This window comes from Hyperoodon ampullatus, assembly GCF_949752795.1.
Source record: "Hyperoodon ampullatus genome assembly, chromosome: 3".
Classification (NCBI taxonomy): Eukaryota; Metazoa; Chordata; class Mammalia; order Artiodactyla; family Ziphiidae; genus Hyperoodon; species Hyperoodon ampullatus.
In genome coordinates, this window is record NC_136916.1 from 154,931,758 (window position 1) to 154,957,652 (window position 25,895).

Below are 25,895 nucleotides of genomic sequence, written 5' to 3' on the forward strand. Positions count from 1 at the left end.
ATGTCAAGCACTTCTCTGACCAAAGTGGTTAATCAGTTTTCTCTTCAGGATGGGTTCCAAGGCAACAGTGTGATCAATGATGAGTTTTTCCCTGTCTCTGCTTTTGGCCTGTCTTTGTGCTCAAGTCTGCGGCAATACAAAACAGCATGGTCATTTACTGTAAGACCTGCCTGAGTAAAAGAATGGGGCTCTCCAAGTCTCAGCAGTCAGGGTTTAACCTAGCTCGTTTTACTTGGCTATTCTCATCATCCAGATGGCAGGAACCCTCTGTGGTGACGTCTCTTTTATTCTCCTCCATGAGTTCCAAAGGGAAGTCCTGACCTATGGCCAGCACCTGCCGGACAGTCATGTTAACACGAGCAGTTTTCAAGTAGCTGGCGCACACCTGCCAGTCCTCCACAGAACAGGGCTCCACCACTGAGTCTCTGGGGAGGTCAGCTGGGAGAGGCGTCTCTAGGCAGCAAGGCAAGCTTTCCCCTTCCGGACTGGGAAGGACCCTCGGGACTGCATGGTTCAACAGGCGGCTGAAACCTGACATTACCATGATGTCACCACTGTGCATAAACATGGGGGTGGGCGCTTCATCTCTTTTGAGGCCACCCAGGAGAAAGATGGCAGACTGTCCGAAGCTATAAAAAAAAAAAAAAGTAAAACAATACACATAGTAAGTTTCTGTTACTAGCCATGATTGGGAAAGTTACCGCCCACTGCTTTTTTTTTTTTTTTGGTTGCACTGTGCAGCTTGTGGGATCTTAGTTCCCTAACCAGGGATTGAACCTGGGTCCACAGCAGTGAAAGCATTAAGTCCTAACCACTGGACCACCAGGGAAGTCCCAATCCTCCTTTTTAAACCATGCTAAGATCCTTCTTTTCTGGCTTGTGTCTATGAGCGACCAGCCCGTGATCTGCTACTTAAACTTATTATAGCCCACAGAACTGCTGCAAAATAAAATCTGAAGCAATTACATAAGCAAATTAAAATTTATTTGGGTCCTTTACTATATATTTATCATTCCTGTTCACTTTAAAGATAAGGCAATTAATAAAATTCATGCACTTTCCTCATGAGATACAGGTGCAGTACTTTGCAAAAATATAAACTTACATTTAGGGAGACAAGGAGAGTAAACTTTTCGGGCTTCTGTGCTTTGCTCTCCTCTATTCCAAAAAGGTTGCTCACTTTGCCTTATGGCCTCTACCACTTACCTATTCCACAGACACTGACAATACCTCTCATTATAAAAGATAGACTCCATGCATCTTGAACAGAAATATTCATTGTAATTTGGTCATTACTCTAAAAGGACTTGGCTAATTTTACTTATGATACATGGCTAAGATGCCCAGAAGTGAAAGATTATAGAGTCCAACCATTTAAAAAATCTAATGTTTTATTTATTTATTTAAGCTTAAAATTGCTTTGGAAAAAGGAATGAACTGATAATAAGTAATTCAAAATCCCTAGACCCAACTTACCTGAACGAAAGCAGGGGTTTGGAGTGATCTAGTTCAGATTTGTCTACGTGGATTCCTAGTGTGGAGTCTAATCGGTAGTAATTCAGGATACCTGCTTCAGCTCGGAAACCCTGAAATCCACAGGCAGCAGCTACTTGCTCTGAGAGGAAAGCCAGGTCAGAAGGGAAAGGTGTATAATGATCTGCTGAGTATTTCTTTGATAAAAGTAGGGAGAATAAGAAAAATAAACAATGATCTCAGGAAAATAGGAAACTGTGGCATAAGATTAATTACCACTTTAAAATCATCTAATTTACATGTAATATACTGATTGATTGATTTACAATGTTGTGTCAGTTTCTGCTGTACAGCAAAGTGATTCAGTTATACCTATGTATACATTCTTTTTTTTTCTTTTTGCGGTATGCGGGCCTCTCACTGTTGTGGCCTCTCCCGTTGCGGAGCACAGGCTCGGGACGCGCAAGCTCAGCGGCCATGGCTCACAGGCCCAGCCGCTCCGTGGCATGTGGGATCTTCCCGGACTGGGGCACGAACCCGTGGTCCCCTGCATCGGCAGGCGGACTCTCAACCACTGTGCCACCAGGGAAGCCCTACATTCTTTTTAATATTCTTTTCCACTATGGTTTATCACAGGATACTGAATATAGTTCCCTGTGCTATACAGTAGGACCTTGTTGTTTATCCATTCTCTATATAATAGTCTGCATCTGCTGACCCTAAACTTCCAATCCCTCCCTCCCCCACGGCAACCGCAAGTCTGTTCTCTATTACATGTAATATTAATACAGCATGATTTACCCATCCCTTAAAATTTCTTTTATTGAGGTATAGCTGATTTACGATATTACATTAGTTTCAGGTATACTACATCATGATTCAAAGTTTTTATAGATTATACTCTATTTATAGTTATTATAAAGTGCTGGCTATGTTCCCTGTGCTGTACAATATATCCTTGTAGCTTATTTATTTTATACACAGTAGTCTGTACTACTTAGTAGCCATCCATTTTTGAGGCAACCAGTAATCTAATAATGGGCCAATTCAAAATACTGAGCACCTATTATATGGTAGGCACTGTGCTATGCAGTGATAAATCAGACACAGTCATGCTGTATAGAGTCAACGTTATGAAGCAATTACACCTCTCTCTGGTATACTCTACTCCCAAACAGGATAGTTCTCTTAGGGTAAAAGGCAACTCAAAACTATCACTACCAAGAGGTGCCTAAGGAAACACGCTGACTAAATGTTATGTAACCTGGATGGGATCCTGGAACAGAAAGTACATCAGTTAAAAATTAAGGAAATATAGATGAAGTATGGACTTCACTATTACGATAATGTATTACTGGGACTTCCCTGGTAGTCCAGCGGTTTAGACTCCACGCTCCCACTGCAGGGGGCCTGGGTTTGATCCCTGGTCAGGGAACTAGATGCCACATGCTGCAACTAACAGCCTGCATGTTACAACTAAAAGATGCCACATGCAGCAACGAAGATCCCACGCGCCACAACTAAGACCCAGCACAGCCAAATAAATAAATAAATATCAATATTTTAAAAAAAGTATTACTATTGGTTCACTAAATGAGAAAAAGGTACCATACTAATATGACGTTAATAAAAGGGAAAACTGGGTGTGGGGTATTTGGGAACTCTGTACTACCTTTTCAACCTTTCTGTAAACCTAAAACTATACTAAAATACAAAGTTTATTAAAAAAAAAAAAAGGCAACTCAAATACTATAGCCAGTTTGATTTTGGACCCCTCAGCCTGCAACGTAGTTTCATGTGATTTCACTAGTCAATCTGATGGGATGACATGCTCAAAACATCTGAATTTAAACCGACTTACACTCTGGTCAAGGCACGACCTTAAAATGGAAGTAATTTTCAGCACCTTACCCCCGAACTGCCTCTATTTTTTGTACCTAAGGATCATAAATATCCTTTTTCTTTTAAAAAACAAAAAACAAAGGCCAGAACACGCTCTCTACAAAACATATACAATTTCTGAGAATGACAAGGCAGCAGCCTCCTACGCAGAGGAGGTTGAGGGCTAGTCTGGCTATGTAAGCCAGCAGCATCCTGATACTCTTCCTTGGGCTGATGCTCCTCTCTCATTCCTCCCATTACTCAATCAACCTCAAATCTGATTAGAAAATCCACTTTTGTCTCACATCCCCACTAGTGTTGACTAGCTGAAGCAATGGTCACAGCTCTGGAGAGAACTGAGCTTTTTTTTTTTTTTTTGTCGTCTTCAGTAAGTGATTATTACTGGGACAAAAGACAATTGGTACACACCTGCTCCAAAGCACAGAGGATTCAATACAGCAGAAACAATCCATTAACAGGAATGCGAACAGTAACAACAACTAGAAACCTATCACACACACACTAATCTTTCATCCACATTTAAAAAAATGGGCTTCAGTATATTTTTGTTATTTCAGTATGTTAACAACATACTTATCTCCTGTTTCTCTTCCTCATTTTTCTTTTATTAGTCATCAATTTTATACATATTAGTGTATACATGTCAATCCCAATCTCCCAATTCATCACACCCCCGCCCCCCACCGCTTTCCCCCCTTGGTGTCTATACGTTTGTTCTCTACGGCTGTGTCTCAATTTCTGCCCTGTAAACCAATTCATCTGTACCATTTTTCTAGGTTCCACATATATGCGTTAATATACGATATTGGTTTTTCTCTTTCTCACTTACTTCACTCTGTATGACAGTCTACAGATCCATCCACATCTAAACAAATGACCCAATTTCGTTCCTTTTTATGGCTGAGTAATATTCCATTGTACATATGTACCACAACTTCTTTATCCATTCATCTGTCGATGGGCATTTAGGTTGCTTCGATGACCTGCCTATTGTAAATAATGCTGCAATGAACACTAGGGTGCATGTGTCTTTTTGAATTATGGTTTTCTCTGGGTATATGCCCAGTAGTGGGATTGCTGGGACATATGGTAATTCTGTTTTTAGTTTTTGAAGGAACCTCCTACTGTTCTCTGTAGTGGCTGTATCAATTTACATTCCCACCAACAGTGCAAGAGAGCTCCCTTTTCTCCACACCCTCTCCAGCATTTGTTGTTTGTAGATTTTTCTGATGATGCCCATTCTAACTGGTGTGAGGTGATACCTCATTGTAGTTTTGATTTGCATTTCTCTAAAAATTAGTGATGTTGAGCAGCTTTTCATGTGCTTCTTGGCCATCTGTCTTCTTTGGAGAATGTCTATTTAGGTCTTCTGCCCATTTTTGGATTGGGTTGTTTGCTTTTTTAATATTGAGCTGCATGAGCTGTTTATATATTTTGGAGATTAATCCTTTTTCTGTTGATTCGTTTGCGAATATTTTCTCCCATTCTGAGGGTTGTCTTTTTGTCTTGTTTATGGTTTCCTTTGCTGTGCAAAAGCTTTGAAATTTCATTAGGTCCCATTTGTTTATTTTTGTTTTTATTTACATTACTCTAGGAGGTGGATCAAAAAAGAACTTGCTGTGATTTATGTCAAGGAGTGTTCTTCCTATGCTTTCCTATAAGAGTTTTACAGTGCGGGTCTTACATTTAGGTCTCGAATCCATTTTGAGTTTATTTTTCTGCATGGTGTTAGGGAGTGTTCTAATTTCATTCTTTTACATGTAGCTGTCCAGTTTCCCAGCACCATTTATTGAAGAGACTGTCTTTTCTTCATTGTATATCCTTGCTTCCTTTATCATAGACTAGTTGAACATAGGTGCATGGGTTTATCTCTGGGCTTTCTATCTTGTTCCATTGATCTATGCTTCTGTTTCTGTGCCAGTACCATATTTTCTTGATTACTGAAGCTTTGTAGTATAGTCTGAAGTCAGGGAGTCTGATTCCTCCAGCTCTGTTTTTTCCCTCAACACTGCTTTGGCTATTCGGGGTCTTTTGTGTCACTATACAAATTTTAAGATTTTTTGTTCTAGTTCTGTAAAAATGCCATCGGTAATTTGATAGGGATTACATTGAATCTGGAGATTGCTTTGGGTAGTACAGTCATTTTCACAATATTGTTTCTTCCAATCCAAGAACATGGTATATCTCTCCATCTGTTGGTATCATCTTTAATTTCTTTCATCAGTGTCTTATAGTTTTCTGCATATAGGTCTTTTGTCTCACTAGTTAGGTTTATTCCTAGGTATTTAATTCTTTTTGTTGAAATGGTAAATGGGAGTGTTTCCTTAATTTCTCTTTCAGATTTTTCATCATTAGCGTATAGGAATGCAAGAGATTTCTGTGCATTAATTCTGTATCTTGCAACTTTACCAAATTCATTGATTAGCTGTAGTAGTTTTCTGGTGGCATCTTTAGGATTCTCCATGTATAGTACGATGTCATCTGCAAACAGTGACAGTTTTACTTCTTCTTTTCCAATTTGTATTCCTTTAATTGCTTTTTCTTCTGATTGCCGTGGCTAGGACCTCCTAAACTAGGTTGAATGATAGTGGTGAGAGTGGACATCCTTGTCTTGTTCCTGATCTTAGAGGAAATGCTTTCAGTTTTTCACCACCAAGAATGATGTTTGCTGTGGGTTTGTCATATATGGCCTTTATTATGTTGAGGTAGGTTCCCTCTATGCTCACTTTCTGGAGAGTTTTTATCATAAATGGGTGAATTCTGTCAAAAGCTTTTTTTGCATCTCCTGAGATTATCATATGGTTTTTTTCCTTCAATTTGTTAATATGGTGTACCACACTGATTGATTTGCATGTATTGAAGAATCCTTGCATTCCTGGGATAAATCCCACTTGATCATGGTGTATGATCCTTTTAACATGTTGCTGGATTCCATTTGCTAGTACTTTGTTGAGGAGTTTCACATCTATATTCATCAGTGATATTGGTCTGTAATTTTCTTTTTTTGTAGTGTCTTTGTCTGGTTTTGGTATCAGGGTGACGGTGGCCCCATAGAATGAGTTTGGGAGTGTTCCTTCCTCCGCCATTTTTTGGAAGAGTTTGAGAAGGATGGGTGTTAGCTCTTCTCTATATGTTTGACAGAATTCACCTGTGAAGCCATCTGGTCCTGGACCTTTGTTTGTTGAAAGATTTTTAATCACAGTTTCAATTTCATTACTTGTGACTGGTCTGTTCATATTGTCTATTCCTTTTTCCTGGTTCAGTCTTGGAAGATTATACCTTTTTAAAAATTTGTCCATTTCTTCCAGGTTGTCCATTTTATTGGCATAGAGTTGCTTGTAGTAGTCTCTTAGGATGCTTTGTATTTCTGCGATGTCTGTTGTAACTTCTCCTTTTTCATTTCTAATTTTATTGATTTGAGTCCTCTCCCTGTTTTTCGTGATGAATCTGGCTAATGGTTTATCAATTTTGTTTATCTTCTCAAAGAACCAGCTTTTCGTTTTATTGATCTTTGCTACTGTTTTCTTTGTTTCTATTTCATTTATTTCTGCTCTGATCTTTATCACTTCGTTCCTTCTACTAACTTTGGGTTTTTTCTTCTTTCTCTAGTTCCTTTAGGTGTAAGGTTAGATTGTTTATTTGAGATTCTTCTTGTTTCTTGAGGTAGGCTTGTATAGCTATAAACTTCCCTCTTAGAACTGCTTTTGCTGCATCCCATAGGTTTTGGATCATCGTGTTTTCATTGTCATCTGTCTCTAGGTATTTTCTGATTTCCTCTTTGATTACTTCAGTGATCTCTTGGTTATTTAGTAACATATTGTTTAGCCTCCATGTGTTTGTGTTTTTTACGTTTTTTCCCTGTAATGGATTTCTAATCTCATAGCGTTGTGATCAGAAAAGATGCTTGATATGATTTCAATTTTCTTAAATTTACTGAGGCTGGATTTGTGACCCAAGATGTGATCTATACTGGAGAATATTGTGTGTGCACTTGAGAAGAAAGTGTAATCTGTTGTTTTTGGATGGAATGTCCTATAAATATAAGTTAAATCTATCTGGTCTATTGTCTCATTTAAAGCTTCTGTTTCCTTATTTATTTTCATTTTGGATGATCTGTCCATTGGTGTGAGGTGTTAAAGTCCCCCACTATTACTGTGTTACTGTCAGTTTCCTCTTTTATAGCTGTTAGCAGCTGCGTTATGTATTGAGGTGCTCCTATGTTGGGTGCATATACAATTATAATTGTTATATCTTCTTCTTGGATTGATCCCTTGATCATTATGCAGCTTCATTCCTTGTCTCTTGTAACATTCTTTAAAGTCTATTTTATCTGATATCAGTATTGCTACTCCAGCTTTCTTTTGATTTCCATTTGCATGGAGTATCTTTTTCCATCCCCTCACTTTCAGTCTGTATGTGTCCCTAGGTCTCTTCTAGACAGCATATAGATGGGTCTTGTTTTTGTATCCATTCAGCAAGCCTGTGTCTTTTGGTTGGAGCATTTAATTCATTCACGTTTAAGGTAATTATTGACATGTATGTTCCTATGACCATTTTCTTAATTGTTTTGGGTTTGTTTTTGTAGGTCCTTTTCTTCTCTTGTGTTTCCCACTTAGAGAAGTTCCTTTAGCATTTGTTGTAGAGCTGGTCTGGTGGTGCTGAATTCTCTTAGCTTTTGCTTGTCTGTAAAGCTTTTGATTTCTCCATCGAATCTGAATGAGATCCTTGCTGGGTAGAGTAATCTTGGTTGTAGGTTCTTCCCTTTCATCACTTTAATTATATCATGCCATACCCCTCTGGCTTGTAGAGTTTCTGCTGAGAAATCAGCTGTTAACCTTATGGGAGTTCCCTTGTATGTTATTTGTCATTTTACCCTTGCTGCTTTCAATAATTTTTCTTTATCTTTAATTTTTGCCAATTTGATTATTATGTGTCTCGATGTGTTTCTCCTTGGGTTTATCCTGTATGGGACTCTTTATGCTTCCTGGACTTGGGTGGCTATTTCCTTTCCCATGTTAGGGAAGTTTTTGACTATAATCTCTTCAAAAATTTTCTCAGGTCCTTTCTCTCTCTCTTCTCCTTTTGGGACCCCTATAATGCGAATGTTGTTGCGTTTAATGTTGTCCCAGAGGTCTCCTAGGCTGTCTTCATTTCTTTTCATTCTTTTTCTTTATTCTGTTCTGCAGCAGTGAATTCCACCATTCTGTCTTCCAGGTCACTTATCTGTTCTTCTGCCTCAGTTATTCTGCTATTGATTCCTTCTAGTGTAGTTTGCATTTCAGTTATTGTATTGTTCATCTCTGTTTGTTTGCTCTTCAATTCTTCCAGGTCTTCATTAAACATTTCTTGCATCTTCTCGATCTTTGTCTCCATTCTTTTTCCGAGGTCCTGGATCATCTTCACTATCATTATTCTGAATTCTTTTTCTGGAAGGTTGCCTATCTCCACTTCATTTAGTTGTTTTTCTGGGGTTTTATCTTGTTCCTTCATCTGGTACATAGCCCTCTGCCTTTTCATCTTATCTATCTTTCTGTGAATGTGGTTTTTGTTCCACAGGCTACAGGACTGTAGTTCTTCTTGCTTCTGGTGTCTGCCCTCTGGTGGATGAGGCTATCTAAGAGGCTTGTGCAAGTTTCCTGATGGGAGGGACTGGTGGCGGGTAGAGCTGACTGTTGCTCTGGTGGGCAGAGCTCAGTAAAACTTTAATCCACTTGACTGCTGATGGGTGGAGCTGGGTTCCCCCCCACCACCCAGTTGGTTGTCTGGCCTGAGACAACCGAACACTGGAGACTACCTGGGTTCTTTGTTGGGGCTAATGGCGGACTCTGGGAGGGCTCACACCAAGGAGTACTTCCCAGAGCTTCTGCTGGCAGTGTCCTTGTCCCCACGGAGAGCCACAGCCACCGCCCGCCTCTGCAGGAGACCCTCCAACAGTAGCAGGTACGTCTGGTTCAGTCTCCCCTGGGGTCACTGATCCTTCCCCTGGGTCCCGATGCGCACACTACTTTGTGTATGCCCTGCAAAAGTGCAGTCTCTGTTTCCCGCAGTCCTGTCAAAGTCCTGCAATCAAATCCCATTAGCCTTCAAAGTCTGATTCTCTAGGAATTCCTCCTCCCATTGCCGGACCCCCAGGTTGGGAAGCCTCACGTGGGGCTCAGAACCTTCACTCCAGTGGGTGGACTTCTGTGGTATAAGTGTTCTCCAGTCTGTGAGTCACCCACCCAGCAGTTATGGGATTTGATTTTACTGTGAGTACACCCCTCCTACCGTCTCACTGTGGCTTCTCCTTTGTCTTTGGATGTGGGGTATCTTTTTTTGGTGAGTTCCAGTGTCTTCCTGTCGATGTTTGTCCAGCAGCTAGCTGTGATTCTGGTGTTCTCACAAGAGGCAGTGAGAGCACATCCTTCTACTCCGCCATCTTGGTTCAGGGCTGAGAAGTGAGCTTTAATTTCACGTTAAGAAAGACTTTTCTGAAAAGTCTTTGATGGATGGCCAAGCCTCTTCAGTTGGAATCTGTTTTACTTTTTTCTTCTTTTCCTGAACTGCAAGTAAGAGCTCCTATTTAATTTCTCAAAACTAAGGGTGTAGTTAGAGAACTTTAAGGTTTCCTCTACCATTTTGTTTTAGTCCTTCAGAAGACCAGCCACTTAGAGCTCCTATTCTAGCAGTAGACTGCCTCTGTTATAATGAAAGAATTACCTTTTTGGGCTTTCATCCCTATCCAAACTGTCTATGTACTACTCTTCTTTCTTAATTCTCTTTCTCTTTTTCTGATTACCCTTTCAGTGTTTTTGATAATTTTCACTCCATGTTTTTCTTAGTAAATGGGGCTAACTTATTCCTTGGAGAATAACAATATCTACAGTAAAATTAATATCATAGAAAACAATAAGCTAACATTTATGGTGTTAATACATTTAACTGCTTAGAATAGCCAGGCACTGTTGTTATTATTACAAAGGCGTTAATCATTTAATCCTCACAACCCCCTTATGAGGGAGGCACTATCCATATTGAAGGCAAGATTCAAATCCAGGCTGTCTAACCCAAAGAAAACCACATGGCCATTTCCCCAAATACAGATGTCTAGTTTTCCATTAAATCTATGTCACTGAAAATAAGAATTTTATCATGAATAGTTCTGAGCAACATTTACCATTATTTTGAGTAGTTAACACATTTATTAATGAGCTGGGTTGACAGAAACTATGGAGCTCTTAAAACGTAACTGATTAGTAGGAAGATGGTCTATACCAATTTGCTTTATTCAGTTTACTCTCAGAATTAGTCTTTCCACTGGTGGCAAACATCTCACTGCGAAAAGAGGCACTGAGATGCCAGCGATAAAGGAGGCATTTTCTGAATCGTAGGGTCAGGAAAGAAGAAATTGTACCTCAAGAAAACATGGAACTTTGTTAACTGTAGGACATTCTTTCCCATCTCTCTCCTGCTCAGACCTTATATAGCAGTCAAAGGTGTCTAGATCTTGAAAGTTCTTTTGTGAGTTGATAGAAGAGAATACCAGAAGTACATGGAGCTTCTTTTACTCCAGGCACATATTACGTAGAAAATAAATGATCAACAAACACTAAATAATAACGGAAATAAAGACTGTAATTGAGAACTGCTCTTTAATACAGTAAAGAAAAATCTGTATCCCTGAAACCTCCCCAGAAGAAGCACCAATGACTTCTGATAAAATAATATAACCTGAGAGCATATGAAAAAGTAATTTTCTCTTGATAAATTATTCATTCCTCTTGAGATACCGTATCAAGAGGATTTTAGGAGGGAATAAATGAAAGAAATCCTTCCACATATGTATAATCTGGTACTTTAAGCTTGGCCAGGAAGAAGTCAAACTATGCTATGCGGGCCCAAAAAGAATAAAAATGGAAAAACAATGGAATTAGCAAGAAAATTTTAATACCTTATTGTCCCAGTTATAATGGTAGCCTAGGGTCACCCAGCGCAGTTTCTCTAGTAAACTTCGGGGTCTCCGTTTATTCACTTCTTTATACCTGCAAAGATTGGAGACAAAAGATGATTTATTCACTTCAAATGGCAGCAATAACCTGCTGTATGGATCCTGGAGTCTAAATTTGGTATTCTATATAAGCTGTTAGCCAAGACCTCCACAGGGGAAATTAGAACACAAATGAGTTGACCAAGAATACAATACTACTGGGGCTTCCCTGGTGGCGCAGTGGTTGAGAATCTGCCTGCCAATGCAGGGGACAAGGGTTCGAGCCCTGGTCTGGGAGGATCCCACATGCCGCGGAGCAACTGGGCCCGTGAGCCACAACTACTGAGCCTGCGCGTCTTGAGTCTGTGCTCCACAACAAGAGAGGCCGCGACAGTGAGAGGCCCGTGCACCGCGATGAAGGGTGGCCCCTGCTCACCGCAACTAGAGAAAGGCCTCGCACAGAAACGAAGACCCAACAGAGCCAAAAATAAATAAATAAATAAATAAATTTATAAAAAAAGAATACAATACTACTAAAACACGTTAGCATTTCTAATTTCTAATCGTTGGTTCTAAATCCTCTGCTGAATGGGATCAATTTTAAATGTCGAGTCTCCAGCATCTCAATAATAATTAAACAAAATGACAACAGAAATGCCTTTACCCATCCATGGGAAATGGGACAAAGAGCCCTACAGATAACTGAAAATTTGGCTAACAGAACATGTTCAATTTGGTTTGCTAAAAGCAGGACGCAATTAATTACAGCTATCAACTATGTCTAGAATAATGGCGGCTTCCCAGAATTTCAGTTTCGGGGAAAAAACATTTGGCAAAATACAGTATACAATCAAAAATTACTGGTTTAACATGACTTCTTTAACCCCATATAACAACTTAGATAACTGAGGCCCAGCTAACAATTAAGGGCCACTGTAATTGATTTGGTTTCTGACATTCCCTTATTCAAACCACAGGAGGTTTCTGTAAAATGGAGGTATCCTTTCTGTAATTATATCTTGTTTAATCAAATCTATGGGATTAACTACTCTTTTTCTTTTTTCTTTTTTGGCCGCGCTGCGTGGCTTGCGGGATCTTAGTTCCCCGACCAGGGACTGAACCCAGGGCATTTGTCAGTGAAAGCACAGAGTCCTAACCACTGGACCATCAGGGAATTCCCTAACTACTCTCCTTCTAAAGAGGAAGCTCGTTTGTTTGATTTACCTCTAAATATCTAAAAATACAAGAATGCTAGGTCTAATCATTTTATTTAGTTTGTTTTTTCTATGTAATTTACATCATTAATCAATCAAAAAAATTTTTTTGGGGTCTAAGAACCACTGCTCTTTAAAACAGAAAAGATCAGGCTGCTTTAAGGAGTTTTTGAGATAATGATTTTGTTTTCTTTGGATATAGACTGAGAAGTGGAATTGCTGGATCATATGGTAGTTCTATTTTTAATTTTCTGAGAAACTTCCATACTGTTTTGCATAAATAAATAATTACAGCATTATTTACAACAGCCAAGACATGGAAACAACCTAAGTATCCAACGACAGATAAATAAAGAAAATGTGATACACACACAGTAGAATATTATTCAGCCATAAAAAAGGGAAATCCTGCCATTTGTGACAACTTGGATGAAACTTGATGGCATTATGCTAAATGGAATAAATCAGAGAAAGACAAATGATCACACTTTTATGTGAACTCTAAAAAATCTGAAATAGAACACACTCGTGGTTGCCAGAGGCGGGGGTGGTGTGTGTGTGAGTGTGTGTGTGTGTGAGAGAGAGAGAGAGAGAGAGAGAGAGAGAGAGAGAAATGGGTAAAGGTGGTCAAAAGATAAAAACTTGTCATTGTAAGAGAAGTAAGTTTTGGGGGTGTAAAGTACAGCATGGTGACTATAGTTAACACTGTATTATATACTAGAAAGTTGCTAAGAGAGTAGATCTTAAAAGTTCTTATCACAAGAAAAATAATTTGTAATGATGTGAGGTGACTGACGTGAACGAAATTTATTGTGATAACCATCTGGAATATATACACATATGAAATCATGCCATACACCCTGGACTAACACACTGTTATGTGTCAATTACCTCAATAAACCTGGGGGAACCCCCACAACTGAAGTGTAAACCTGCCTGTCACTTAGAAATCAGTGCATAATCCTTAACTACTTCTCTGTCACTTTTCATAATCTCTTGGTTCCCAAGCCCTATACACAATGTCTTTTCCAGGCCTTTTATCATATTTTGTGTGGGTTACTAAGCTAAATTCTTTCTTTTTTTGGCCGCACCGCACAGCATGCAGGATCTTAGCTCTCCGACCAGGGATTGAACCTGCACCCCCTGCAGTGGAAGTGCAGAGTCTTAACCACTGGACTGCCAGGGAAGTCCCTTAAGCTAAATTCTTTTTTTTTTTTTTTTTTTGGCAGTACGCAGGCCTCTCACTGCTGTGGCCTCTCCTGTTGCGGAGCACAGGCTCCAGACGCGCAGGCTCAGCGGGCATGGCTCACGGACCCAGCCACTCCGCGGCATGTGGGATCTTCCCGGACCGGGGCACAAACCTGTGTCCCCTGCATCGGCAGGCGGACCCTCAACCACTGCGCCACCAGGGAAGCCCAAGCTAAATTCTTTTTTTTTTTTTTTTTTTTTTTTTTTGTTGCTGTACGTGGGCCTCTCACTGTTGTGGCGTCTCCCGTTGCGGAGCACAGGCTCCGGACGCGCAGGCTCAGCGGCCATGGCTCACGGGCCCAGCCGCTCCGCGGCATGTGGGATCTTCCCAGACCGGGGCACGAACGCACGTCCCCTGCATCGGCAGGCGGACTCTCAACCACTGCGCCACCAGGGAAGCCCCAAGCTAAATTCTTAATTGTGCTTTTTGCAATGACTAAATTTTCAATCCATTTTCCTCACTGCCACAAGAATTATCTCTCTAAAGTGAAAAATCTATTACTAATCTTGATGAATTCCTCCTGCTTATAAGGACAAAGTCCACATTTTCCTATTGTGAAATAAAATTTGTTTTATGGCAAGATGAGATAAATTCATTCATTCATTCGCTGCGCCACGCTTTTTGTGAGATGTTAGTTCCTTGACCAGGGGCTGAACCCGGGCCCTTGGCAGTGACAGTGTGGAGTCTTAACCATTGGACTGCCAGGGAACTCCCAAGAGAAGAAAAATTTAAACATAAAAAAATCTTCTCTGCCCTTTGGCTCCCTCTCTTCCCCTTACTGTGCATTGTGTATTTGCATTATGCATCGAGCAAACCTCCCCCCATTGGCAGAAATACCTGCTCATGTAAAGAGCAACATTCTCTTAGGAACAAGACAACTACTTAAAAGATAATGTTCCTTCTTGATCTTGTAAAGGGATGCTTAGATCTGGATTGTGTAAACTGTCAATAATCCATCACTTAACATACAACTCTCTGTGTCAAAAAAAATTATATAACTGTGCCTTGACTTCTAATGGCTGAACAGTTCTTGGAGCTTTCTGACATGCTGTTCCCAGGTAATAATCCTCAATTTGGCTCGAATAAAATTTTTCCATTTCTTTCTTAGATCGATTAATTAATTTTTTGTCTACACTATATGGCATGCAAACCCCCTTATAATCCGGCACGAACCTTTCTACTTTCATCTTCAAACATTTCCTACAAGGTATCCTACCCTCCTTCTTTCATGGCTGTGTTTTCAACCATACAATTTTCTACTGAAATGCTCTCTCCTCTCCTACTCTACTCTCTGCATAGCAGATTTTTCTAACTTGCTTTTCCACACAGTTTAAACACTTAAGGGAAATCTTTATCCTCGACTCAGTCTCTCCCTCTACTGTGCCCATACAGCACCTTGCAACTTCCTCTATTAAAGAATACAGCTTTAGTGCTGTAAATACCTTATGAAAGCACCTGAATTCCTCCTTTAATAGTCCCTTCCTCAAAGACATGTAATGAGTTTTATATCATGTTAGCACCAAATATTTCCTAAAGCACAAATGTACATTATTTAATTAATGAAAATAACATGGAAAGGTATTGTACTATACAGTTTTTAATTGATGATTCTCAAGTTCAGCATTATGCTTTTATTGGGCTAACAGAGAAGATATCAATTTAGTTAAAATTAGTATTTACTGAACACCTTCTAATATATACTAAGAATTGTGGTTGGCGCCAAGGCTACAAGAATTTCAAGGTCTGGGGGCAGGGATAGGGCAGGGCGGGTAGTAGGAAGGAGAAGGGGGCAGATGACAGGATTCACTACAATAAATGCTATAACAGCACCATAAACAAAGTCTTAAAGAAACAGAAAGGGGAAGGAATTAATTCTGCTTCCACATTGAAAATATCAATGGAAAAAAGCACACATACAGAAATGGATACAAAGCACTTCATAAGCTAACTTATGGAATAAATAAAGCTAAGTTGCTTTATTTAAATGTATATTTTCCCTTGCCTTATTCTTTAAAAAGTTATTTTTGAATAGATAATACATTCATACAATTCAAAAGGTATAAAAAAGTATCCATTAACTAAGTAATTCTACAAATATTTATTTAGTAACTACCATGTACTGAAGAATAAAAACACAGGGCGAAGGGATAAAGAGGACGGAAAACAGGGGCTATTTTTAAATGAATAAAGGAATCATCTCACAAAATGACATCAGAACAGCTTGTACAAAGAATCTGAGCATGCCTGATGTGTTTAAGGAACAGAATGGAAGCCAGTACTGCTGGAGAATAAATGAAAAGGAATAGGAGATGAGGTGGGAGAGCCAGATCATCTAGGCCTCATGGCCTTGATAAAGACGTTTGATTTTATTCTAAGTGTAATGGGGCTGTAAACAAAGAATGTGACTGGCCTTTGTCCTTGGTTCTTCACAGCAAGGTTTTAAACCCTTGGAATTTCTGGGAGGGATAGGAGTATCTGTTATTCACTGTGGACCCTAAGACCACACCTGAGTTTATGCTAAAAAGATGACTCAGGATGTGGGTTTGTTAAGCTAGAAAGACCAATGTCAACTTAGAGGGTTTAGGCTTGAAGTGATATTAGCATGACCTACTGGATAGGTGGAGGGCTAGAGACTGAGTTCAAGCATGCAGCCAATGAGTCAGTCATGTTCAAGTAGTGAAATCCCAATAAAGCTGTGAACACTAGGCTTTGGGAGAGCTTCCTGGGAGGGCTACATGCCCTGATTCGATGGGAAGAGGACATGGAAGCTCTGTATTCAGGACCCTCCTAGACATCACCCTACAGATCTCTTCATTGGATGGCCCTGATCTGTATCCTTTATAGTGAAATTATAATCATAAGCATAATGCTTTCTTGAGTTTTATGAGTTGTTCTAGTGAGTTAATGAACCTGAGGAGGTCATGGGAATTCTCCTGAATTTGTAACCAGTTGTTAAGAAGTGTGTGCAGCCTGGGGCCCTCCCAAACTTGTAGGTGGTGTCTGAAGTGAGGGTAATTTGGTTAAGGACCATGCCCTTAACTTGTGATGTCTGTGCTGACTCTGGATAGTTTGCATTAGAATTGAACTGCAGTACTGCACATTAGAAACTATAAAAGAAATGACACACTTTTTATACTCTGTAGAAAACAGACTGAAGACGCACAAAAGCAGACACAGGGGGACTGGTTAGGAGGCTACTGCAGTAAATGAGGGTGGCTTAGACTACAGTGGTTGTGATGGAGATGCTGAGGAATGATTTTGTTTATTACAACTGTAGACCCTACTGTATTTGCTGGAGGGTTGGAGTTAGGATTTTTTTAATGGCTGTATAGTGGCTGCATTCTACTGCTGGGGTCTGTCATGCTTGATTTATCTGATCTCCTGCTGACAGACACTTGTTTCTCATTTTCCCCCATTACAAACAATGCTGCAATAAAGATGCTTACACCTAACTATAGTACGCTTGTGCGAGAATCTCTAGCTACACTATTCACTGACAATAAACTTTGAACAAAACATAGAATTGAGGTGCCCTAATATTGTGAACAAACTATTTTTGCTAATATGTTCCAAATATTCCTGCATTTCCTACTTAAAAGTTTCTTCCTCCCTGACCACAGAAACCTAGAAAGTTAAAATTGAAAGGATTCTTAGAGGTCCTCTAGTTCAGTGGTTCTCAATGTGAATGTCATGGCAGATAATCAGAATCTCTAGGGGAATCTTTTTGAACCACAGACCCTCTCCCTTTCTGATATGCTCTGGGACAGTGGGAGAACGGGCATGTACTGTCTAGGTGACTCTGACCGTGACTCAGCCACCCTGAATGGCTTATCCAGCCCAATCCCTTTGTTTCCCAGATGAGGAAATTGAAACACACATTCTATACAATGACAGAAGGAGAACTAGTCCCTCATCGATTTTCAGTGCTGCCAACAATGTCTGAGCATATCAATTTCTTCCAATCCTTGACAACAGAAGGTATGACCATAGCATTTTTCATTTTTGCTAATTTATTAGACCAAAAAAAAGGTATCTCACCATTGTTTACAGGATGATTTATTAAAGAGATTCATCTGAGCTATTATAGAAGATAACAACTGGGATCTCTACAGAATCATTTGTCAGAAACAAAAAAATCAATTACTTGAAAACACAGCCTGGCTTAGTAACAAACTCTAACCTCTCTAATTTCACTCAGCCATGATCTTCCTTTACTTTGCTCTCAATTCTACAAAAGACATACTTGAGAACAGGATTTTCCTTACTGCTCTTGTCTATAACATAACCTACAGACCAAGAGGGTTTTAAAGGAAAACCAATGCATTTAATTTTCATTTTCCTTTCAACTTAAGAAAATCGTCTATTTCCCTGCTAGAATTAACATGACATAGTTTCTGAAAACTATACCATTAGAGCCACTTAAGTTCAAACAGACCACACAAAGCTGGTATAATAGTTTTAACAGGATGTTCTAAGGATTTCTCACATATTACCTTGTTTAATCCTCACACTATTAAATGAGGAAAAGACTACTCTGAGGTACAGAAAGGTTAAGAAACTGCTTAAGTTAACAAAGCTAGTAAGTGGCAGAGCTGGGATTTGAACCCAGGCAATCTGACTCTAGAACTAGTACTTTACATCACTGAACTCTTTACAATCTGGCCCTAACCTACCTTTCTGGTGTCATCTCTTGCCAATTCTATTCATGACCTCCAGGAAGCATCTCCCATCATCTATCTTCAATCTAGCCACTTAAGTGACCACACTCATAATCTTATACACGCTATCCCTGTACCTGCCAAATTGTATTTAATTATGTTTACATGTCTCTGTCCTCGACTAACCTACAAACTGCTTGAAGGCAGGAAATGTGTCTTTTTGGTCTTGAATCTCTAACACACAAGCACAGTTATCTGACATAGCAGAAACTCAACAGATGTTGACTGAACACATGAATGTACACAGTCTGTGCTCCTTTCTCACAGAACAAGTTACTCTGTCTTGGGCTTCCCTGGTGGCGCAGTGGTTGAGAGTCCGCCTGCTGATGCAGGGGACACGGGTTCATGCCCTGGTCCGGGAAGATCCCACATGCCGCGGAGCGGCTGGGCCCGTGAGCCATGGCCACTGAGCCTGCGCGTCCGGAGCCTGTGCTCCGCAATGGGAGAGAGACCCGCATACCGCAAAAAAAAAAAAAAAAAAAAAAAAAAAAAGAAAATGGATCATCTGATGATTAATGAGAATGAACTTGATATCTAAGATATGATAAGCAAATCTTTAAAGTGGACCTCAATTTAATATAACTGTGAAGGTGTCTGTCCAAATATTCCTGGGGGAAAGAATATAACTGTGCTGTATTTGAGTGGAAATGAGGAAAAATAAATGTTAGTAACTTTCACTGAACTATTATAGAGTAGTTCCTTTAAAGACCTGTGATGACGTGAGCTGAACACTAATGCTTTATTGTGACTGGTAAGACTTACCTTAGAAACTCTTTGCTCTGCTGCCACAAATCTTGGGTCTCTTCTTTAGTCATATGTTTGTCTAGGTTACATACATTAGGTTTCTGAGAATATAACTTAAGGCACTGCTTCACCCAGTGCCACTGGTAACCTGGGAGGAAGGGGTTTGGGATAAAAATAAATCCTATACAAAAGATGGATGAGAAAAAAAGAAGAGGAGGAAATCCTCCATCAGTTAATCAGATCATGTATTTTTGTTGACATCCTTATACCCATTACATTATTATTTGTTCCGTGTCTGCTTTTGCTAATGCTTCCAGTGGTTTCCACACATAAGCGTATATTCTCATTCCTATTCTCTAATTTCAGAGGAAGAGGAGTTCCTTCAAGTTAATAAAAAGCTGTTTTGATGATGAATGTTAGACATCTACCACTATGCAATTATCTCTAGTTTTTTTGGTTATCCTCAAGAGAAACAAATATTACACAATTATCAATTGTGTTATTCCAAAGCAAACTTCAGAACTGAAACTGACAAGTCACCTCTCAAATTTCACCAGGTATCATTTAGAGGTGGAAACTGCTTCCTGTAGTTACTACTTCTGTGATATCTCAGTGTTGCCTTTTTTGTTTTCTAATATCTGGCTAATGATTTTTTTATATAAAATCATCTGTTAAAATAATTGGTATGATTTCTGCTTCCTTTGAACTTTGACTACTATAACAGGGAAGAAAGGTGATATAGACATCTGCTCAGTATGCAAAAACCTAACCATTTCTCCTCTGTAAAAGACGAATAACAATACTTAACTAGAATCCTATGCATGGTTAAGGATTCAGTCATCAAACATTCAACAAACAGGGCTTCCCTGGTGGCGCAGTGGTTGAGAGTCTGCCTGCCGATGCGGGGGACACGGGTTCGTGCCCTGGTCCGGGAAGATCCCACATGCTGCGGAGCGGCTGGGCCCGTGAGCCATGGCCGCTGAGCCTGTGCGTCCGGAGCCTGTGCTCCGCAACGGGAGAGGCCACAACAGTGAGAGGCCCACGTACCACACACACACACACACACACACACACAAAAATTCAACAAACATACACTGTATCTATTTTCTTAAGAATTAGAGATAAAGAGGTGAAAAATTTTGTCCTAAGTACCTGGAGATAGAACAGTAGAGACGGTTAGACAGATAATGCCTTTAGAAGTCTGGCTGTGAAAGGAAACAAAGGCTGAGGAGTAGTCACAGAAGAATAATGGGGGAGTATCGTTTTTAGGGTTTGGAAAGACCTAAGCATGCTTACATGAGCAAAGAGCCAGCAGAAAGGAACTGGTTGAAAACAGAAGAGAAGAAAGGAACACAGCAAGGTCTTGAAAGCTGGAAGGGGTAAAAGAAGGTGGGATTAAAGGGTAAAGGGAGTGGTTTTGAACAGAAGCAATCCCTTTTCCTCTAAAATTGGAGGACAGGAATGGACATTCACTTATAAGTGTGGAGGCCACTTTTGCATGTCATGTATTGTCAATATTTTTAAAGAAAAAAAATATGAAAAAAATTTCCAATAACCTACTGTCTGCTATCACCACTATTTCACAAAATAAGAATATTATAATACCCACAAAGATATCATATCAAAGGAAGAATACTTCTGATCTAATTCAAGTTTGAACAGTGACAGGAAACTGAATACTTTTATAGGCAGTCCATTTCAGACAACTGTTGTCTTCCTTTTATGGAGTTAAAATTTGCCTCTTTTTAATTTTTCATGCATTGGTCTCAGGTCCTGACACATACAGCAACCCCAAATCAGTTGTCAATTCTTCTTGATAAATGCCTCTAACTCTGTAGCTAACATTTACTGAGCATTTACTATGTGCACTGACCTAAGTACTTTACATGTACACTCACATTTAATCCTAACCTTATGAAGTGGGTGCTATCTTTAGACACATTTTACATATGCGGAAACTGAGGCCAAGAGAGATTAAGAAACTTGCCCAAGATCATACAGTAGGAAGTGATAGAACCAGGACATGAAGCCATGTAGTCTGGTGTCAGACCTTAATCACTAGTATGCATTGCTTCCCACCCCTTTTCGTGTACAACAAATTTTCAAATGTTTGATGCTGTCATGTTCCCACTCAAGTCTACTCTTCCCCAGGCTCAGCTTCTGGTCTTCAGACCCATCACCTTCCTGCTCACTCTTGTAAGGACAGCTTGTGGTATACTCAGGTTCCTTCAGAATAAGCAGGATCCGGAAGTAAACATAATCCTTCTGATCAGGTCAGAGTAAGAGAAGACTCCCTTCCCATGTTCTGGACATTGTACTTCAATTAAATGCAGCTTACAATGGCAGGAAACATACATAATGAGGTACCAACTCAAATGATGTGGCTTAAGTGTGAAGTTCTAGGAAACCTCAAATAGCAAGTACAATCATACCTCAGAGATACTGCAACTTTGGTTCTAGACCACGGCAATAAAGCAAATATTGCAAGTCACATGCATTTTTTGTTTCCCAGTGCATATAAAACTTATACTTATGCTCTACTGTACTCTATTAACTGTGCAATAGCATTATGTCCAAAAAAACAATGAACACACTTTAATTAAAAAATTTAACTTATTTTAATTATATAAAATAATGCTGAAAATGCTAACCATCATCTGAGCCTTTACTGAGTTGTAACTTTTTTGCTGGTGGAGGGTTTGAAATATTACGAGAATTGTCAAAATGTGACAGAGACACAAAGTGAGCAAATGCTGTTGGAAAAATGGCACTGACAGACTTGCTTAATGCAGCATTGCCCAAAACCTTCAGTTTGTAAAAAAGAAAAACAAACAAAAAACAGTATCTGGTGAAGCACAATAAAATGAGGTATACTCCAATCTGGACAACAGAAAACCGAAGTGGGATGGATAACTTTGTAGTCTGAACAATCTGTTAAGGGAAGAAGGCACAGCAACAGAAACATGGCCATGAAAACAGGAGCAAGGCCTGAAAGGTAAAGGGCAGCATTCAAGAACAAAAGGTGCACAAAACACTACTGGTGATGTATGCTCCTCATTTACTCAAACTCGTGAAGAGCAATGCTTTCATATATAAAAGCCACCATTCAACTGTTTTCTTTGTGACTTCAGACACAAAACTGGTCTTTAGTTCTTTAATATAGAACTAAAGTGCACAAGGCCTTTTATAAAAGTTTTAAAGCTGTTACCCCTTCCAATGTTATCAACATATACTTCAGTGCTGATAATGTACTAATAACTGTAACAAAGACCTGGCCCTTGGTACAACGAAAATTAATTTTTTTAAAGGAATTTTTCTTGCTTTTGACCCATATTTGAAATCACAAGTGCAGTGTTAACTTTATGTCTTCTAGAAACAGGATGCAAATATAAAATCGTTTGGCCAAATAAGGCATTTACAAATTTTCTAAATCATTCATGATAATTAATCTATCAACACAATGGTCCCATGAGCCTAGAAAAAAGGTTAATAACATTACCCACTCTTCATCATTAATTTCTCTATCTGTAAAATGAACTACCTGATATCACTAAAATTCAAAATTCTAGATTATTTAGTCTTTTAGGACTTTTGATCTCATTAACTTTAATTCTCTTTTCAAAAATTCAGCCTTGATGATAGCAACAATTTTTAAGTTGTTATGCCATTTGTGAATGTAGGGATTTTGTGACTTGAATGAACATTATGAGTTACTCTATCAATTCAAAGTGCTTCTTTTGCCAGAGTATACGTTCAGAGCTGCAGCAGGGAGCCCAGAGTCAGTGTCCTATTTTTGATTCGTACCTGGTTTGTCACTTTCTGCACTATAAGGCAGGCATCACTGACTCCTGTTCTATCCTTTGGGAATGCCAAATAAATGGAAATCTTAGACATGGCAGAATTCAGGAGGGGTTTGGGAGTGGAACATTTGTGTGTTTAGTTTTCTTCTTTGTCTATTTACTCGATTATAACTCCTCCTCCAAAATTAGACAAATGATTGATTTTGCCTTCTGAGCTCAACTGCACTCACCAGGATAGCCTTGGAGACCGTAGGCTCTCCACTTGCTTACGGGCTGAAGTCCAGCTCTGTGCGCATCATGGTCACTGACTGAGGACACATTTAGGTGAGATTTGACCACCTGGCAGGAAGGAAACAGAAGTCAGTGGGTTAAAGCTATTTTACAGATTAACTGTGAGAATCTCAAACCTCTAAAGGCATTTCTGATATGGGGCAGTTAGGAGTCATAAGTTTGGGGTACTAAACTTAGCTCTATCACTTACTTAATGCATGACTTAGATAAGTCACTTAACTTCTTAGAACCTCAGTTTCCTCAGCTATGTACTAATAAACACAACAGAGCTATACAAAACTGAAGTAGTGATGAGAAGCAGACTGACTTTGGCCTTTAAGACTATCTTTTCCTATGATACCACAACTTTGTGATTTCTTATAGGACTCTGAATTATGAAAGGTGTTTGCTATATGGAATACCCTAAGTCACAATGCTATTTACTTCGGTTAGGGCTAACAATAATGCTCCTGAGGAACTTGTACACAGATGGTGTTTAAACAGAGCTATGAGGAACACCAGGCTGGGGAGGGTGAGTGCTCAAACCACTCAGAAAAAATGGTTCAATAAAACACTGGGAATCCTGTCTGCTAGAAGTACAATATTTGCTCTCTTAGATGGAACTTCAACATGAAGCTTGTAACTTTTTGTCTTTGTTAGTTACTTAAAAGCTTTTAAGGGGCCTATGAAGGTTTCTTTGCATTTAAGAGTATCTTATGGATGGCTCATTAAACTAGTTGAGAAATCCAATATTCAGTCACTAAAGTAACTAAGGATATTTTTTAAAAAACCAAACTATTCGTACATTAATAATAAACTTAGGGTCTGGCTTGCCTCAGAATACCTCCAATGTTCTCTCCCCCCAAAATATGATCTATTAACTTTGCCAAGAGTGTAGATTTCCAGACAAACTACCAACAAGTGGCTGCTGTATATCCAGTCTCTATAATGAAATGGTTATCTGAAACTCTCTGAGCGTCCTGACCACCTAACTCTTTCAAGTACCCAGAGAACAGAACGTTTTTATTTCAAACATTTCATAATAATTTCTTAAATAAATCATACTTAATACTGCACTGTAATTCAGCAACACCCTCAAACTGGAAAGAAGTTTGTGGACCTAATCTATCATATTCTAAGCTGAATCAAACCTCTCAGCCTTTTAAAGTTTGTCTGCTTCCTCCCTTGTCAGACTGTTAGCCATCACTTTCTCCTCCGCTCTCATCTGATGTCTTATTAATAGCAACTTTCTTCTTCTCTAATTTGCTACTTTCAATCTGTTTTGAGCTGGAGAATGAAATACTACCCATGTTTTTATGTACTCAATAGATAGTGCATTTACTGTGTACTTACTGTTCTAGGTACTGTGCCAGATACAATGTTCCCTTCTCAGGTGGCTTACATTTTAAAATTATGTAAGTATTACGGTAAAATATGGGCAAAAGGAGTTGAATGAAAGTCTGAGGGGTTCTCCCATGAGCCAATATTCCTGGACTTTCTGTATGTTATTTTGACAACTCTAAGACCATCTCTGCTAACAAATGAAGTTTCTAAGAAGCTGAGTTCTAGACAAATATGTTGTTACTATAGCATTCCAATTTTATTGAGATCTATTACTAAGCTTGAAAAGAATGCCTCATCCAGCCATCTGTGGACACCAATGGCAAATTAGGGATCTATCTTCAGTGTTAAAGCGATTGAAAAGAAACATACGTTATAGTTGTGATTCTCCCTGCGTCCCCTCCCCCTCCCCCCGTGTTTTCTTCAATTTCCACGAGTAATAATGCAGAAATAAGGTAGAAATAATGTATAGTGCTTGGATTCAGTTGCCCTTTACTTTCAACCTGGAGGGATTATCTCAGAATCTTTCAATGCCCTCTTTCTAGAAGTCCCAGAGAAAACAGGGCCTTTTATGGACAACGGCTTCTGGGAACACTCGGGTAACTGGTTTCAAGCTGTAGAACGCTACCGTAACGTCTGCGAACACGGTTTACGGGTTTTCACACAAATCTAGGTGCAAATTCAAATGGACAGTTAATGGGAGGAATAAACACCAATTCCCAGGCATTTTTTGACCGAGGCCGCAGCCAGGAATAGCTGCGTGGAGAAACGGTCAATAGAGCCCTTCATCGCCAAAGTGGGATACTTTCTGGGCAGTTCAACTGTGCACCCATGGAAGGCGGGGGTCGCTCAATAACCATTAGTCTGGAAGCGAAAAGAGGTTAGGAGAACACTGAAACCTTTCCAAGAAGCGAGGCGTGGCCACGGGGAGGTGCGCGCCGCTCCTCTCTCCGTACCTTGTGGGCACCAGGCCCCGTGCCGCGGGCTACGTGGGCTACCGAGAAGTCGATGACCCCTCCCAGGTCTACGGTCCCGGGGCGGCTCTGCCGGTAGAAGCGGAAAAGCTTCCGAAAAGCGTCCTCCCCAGGTTCCGCCGCCAGCGTCGCTACAGACCCCGCAGCCGCCGCCATCTTCCCCATCTCCCCCATCTCACTGCCCGGCCTCCTTTGACCCGGAAGCTGATTTTCGTGCTCCGGATCAGGCAGGCTCTTCCGGGGT

General features: G+C 39.8%; 1 protein-coding gene across 1 annotated transcript; it reads right to left on the bottom strand.

Moving 5' to 3' along the window:
* Positions 1 to 199: 199 nt before the first annotated feature.
* Positions 200 to 25,825, bottom strand: ALKBH1 (alkB homolog 1, histone H2A dioxygenase; the record flags this gene model as incomplete). The annotated part of the gene is made up of 6 exons (XM_079700284.1): positions 200 to 629; positions 1,477 to 1,670; positions 11,306 to 11,396; positions 19,285 to 19,447; positions 23,297 to 23,405; positions 25,634 to 25,825. 6 exons carry the CDS (start codon positions 25,823 to 25,825, stop codon positions 200 to 202), a joined length of 1,179 nt encoding a protein of 392 aa, XP_079556410.1.
* Between the last annotated feature and the right edge of the window lie 70 nt (positions 25,826 to 25,895).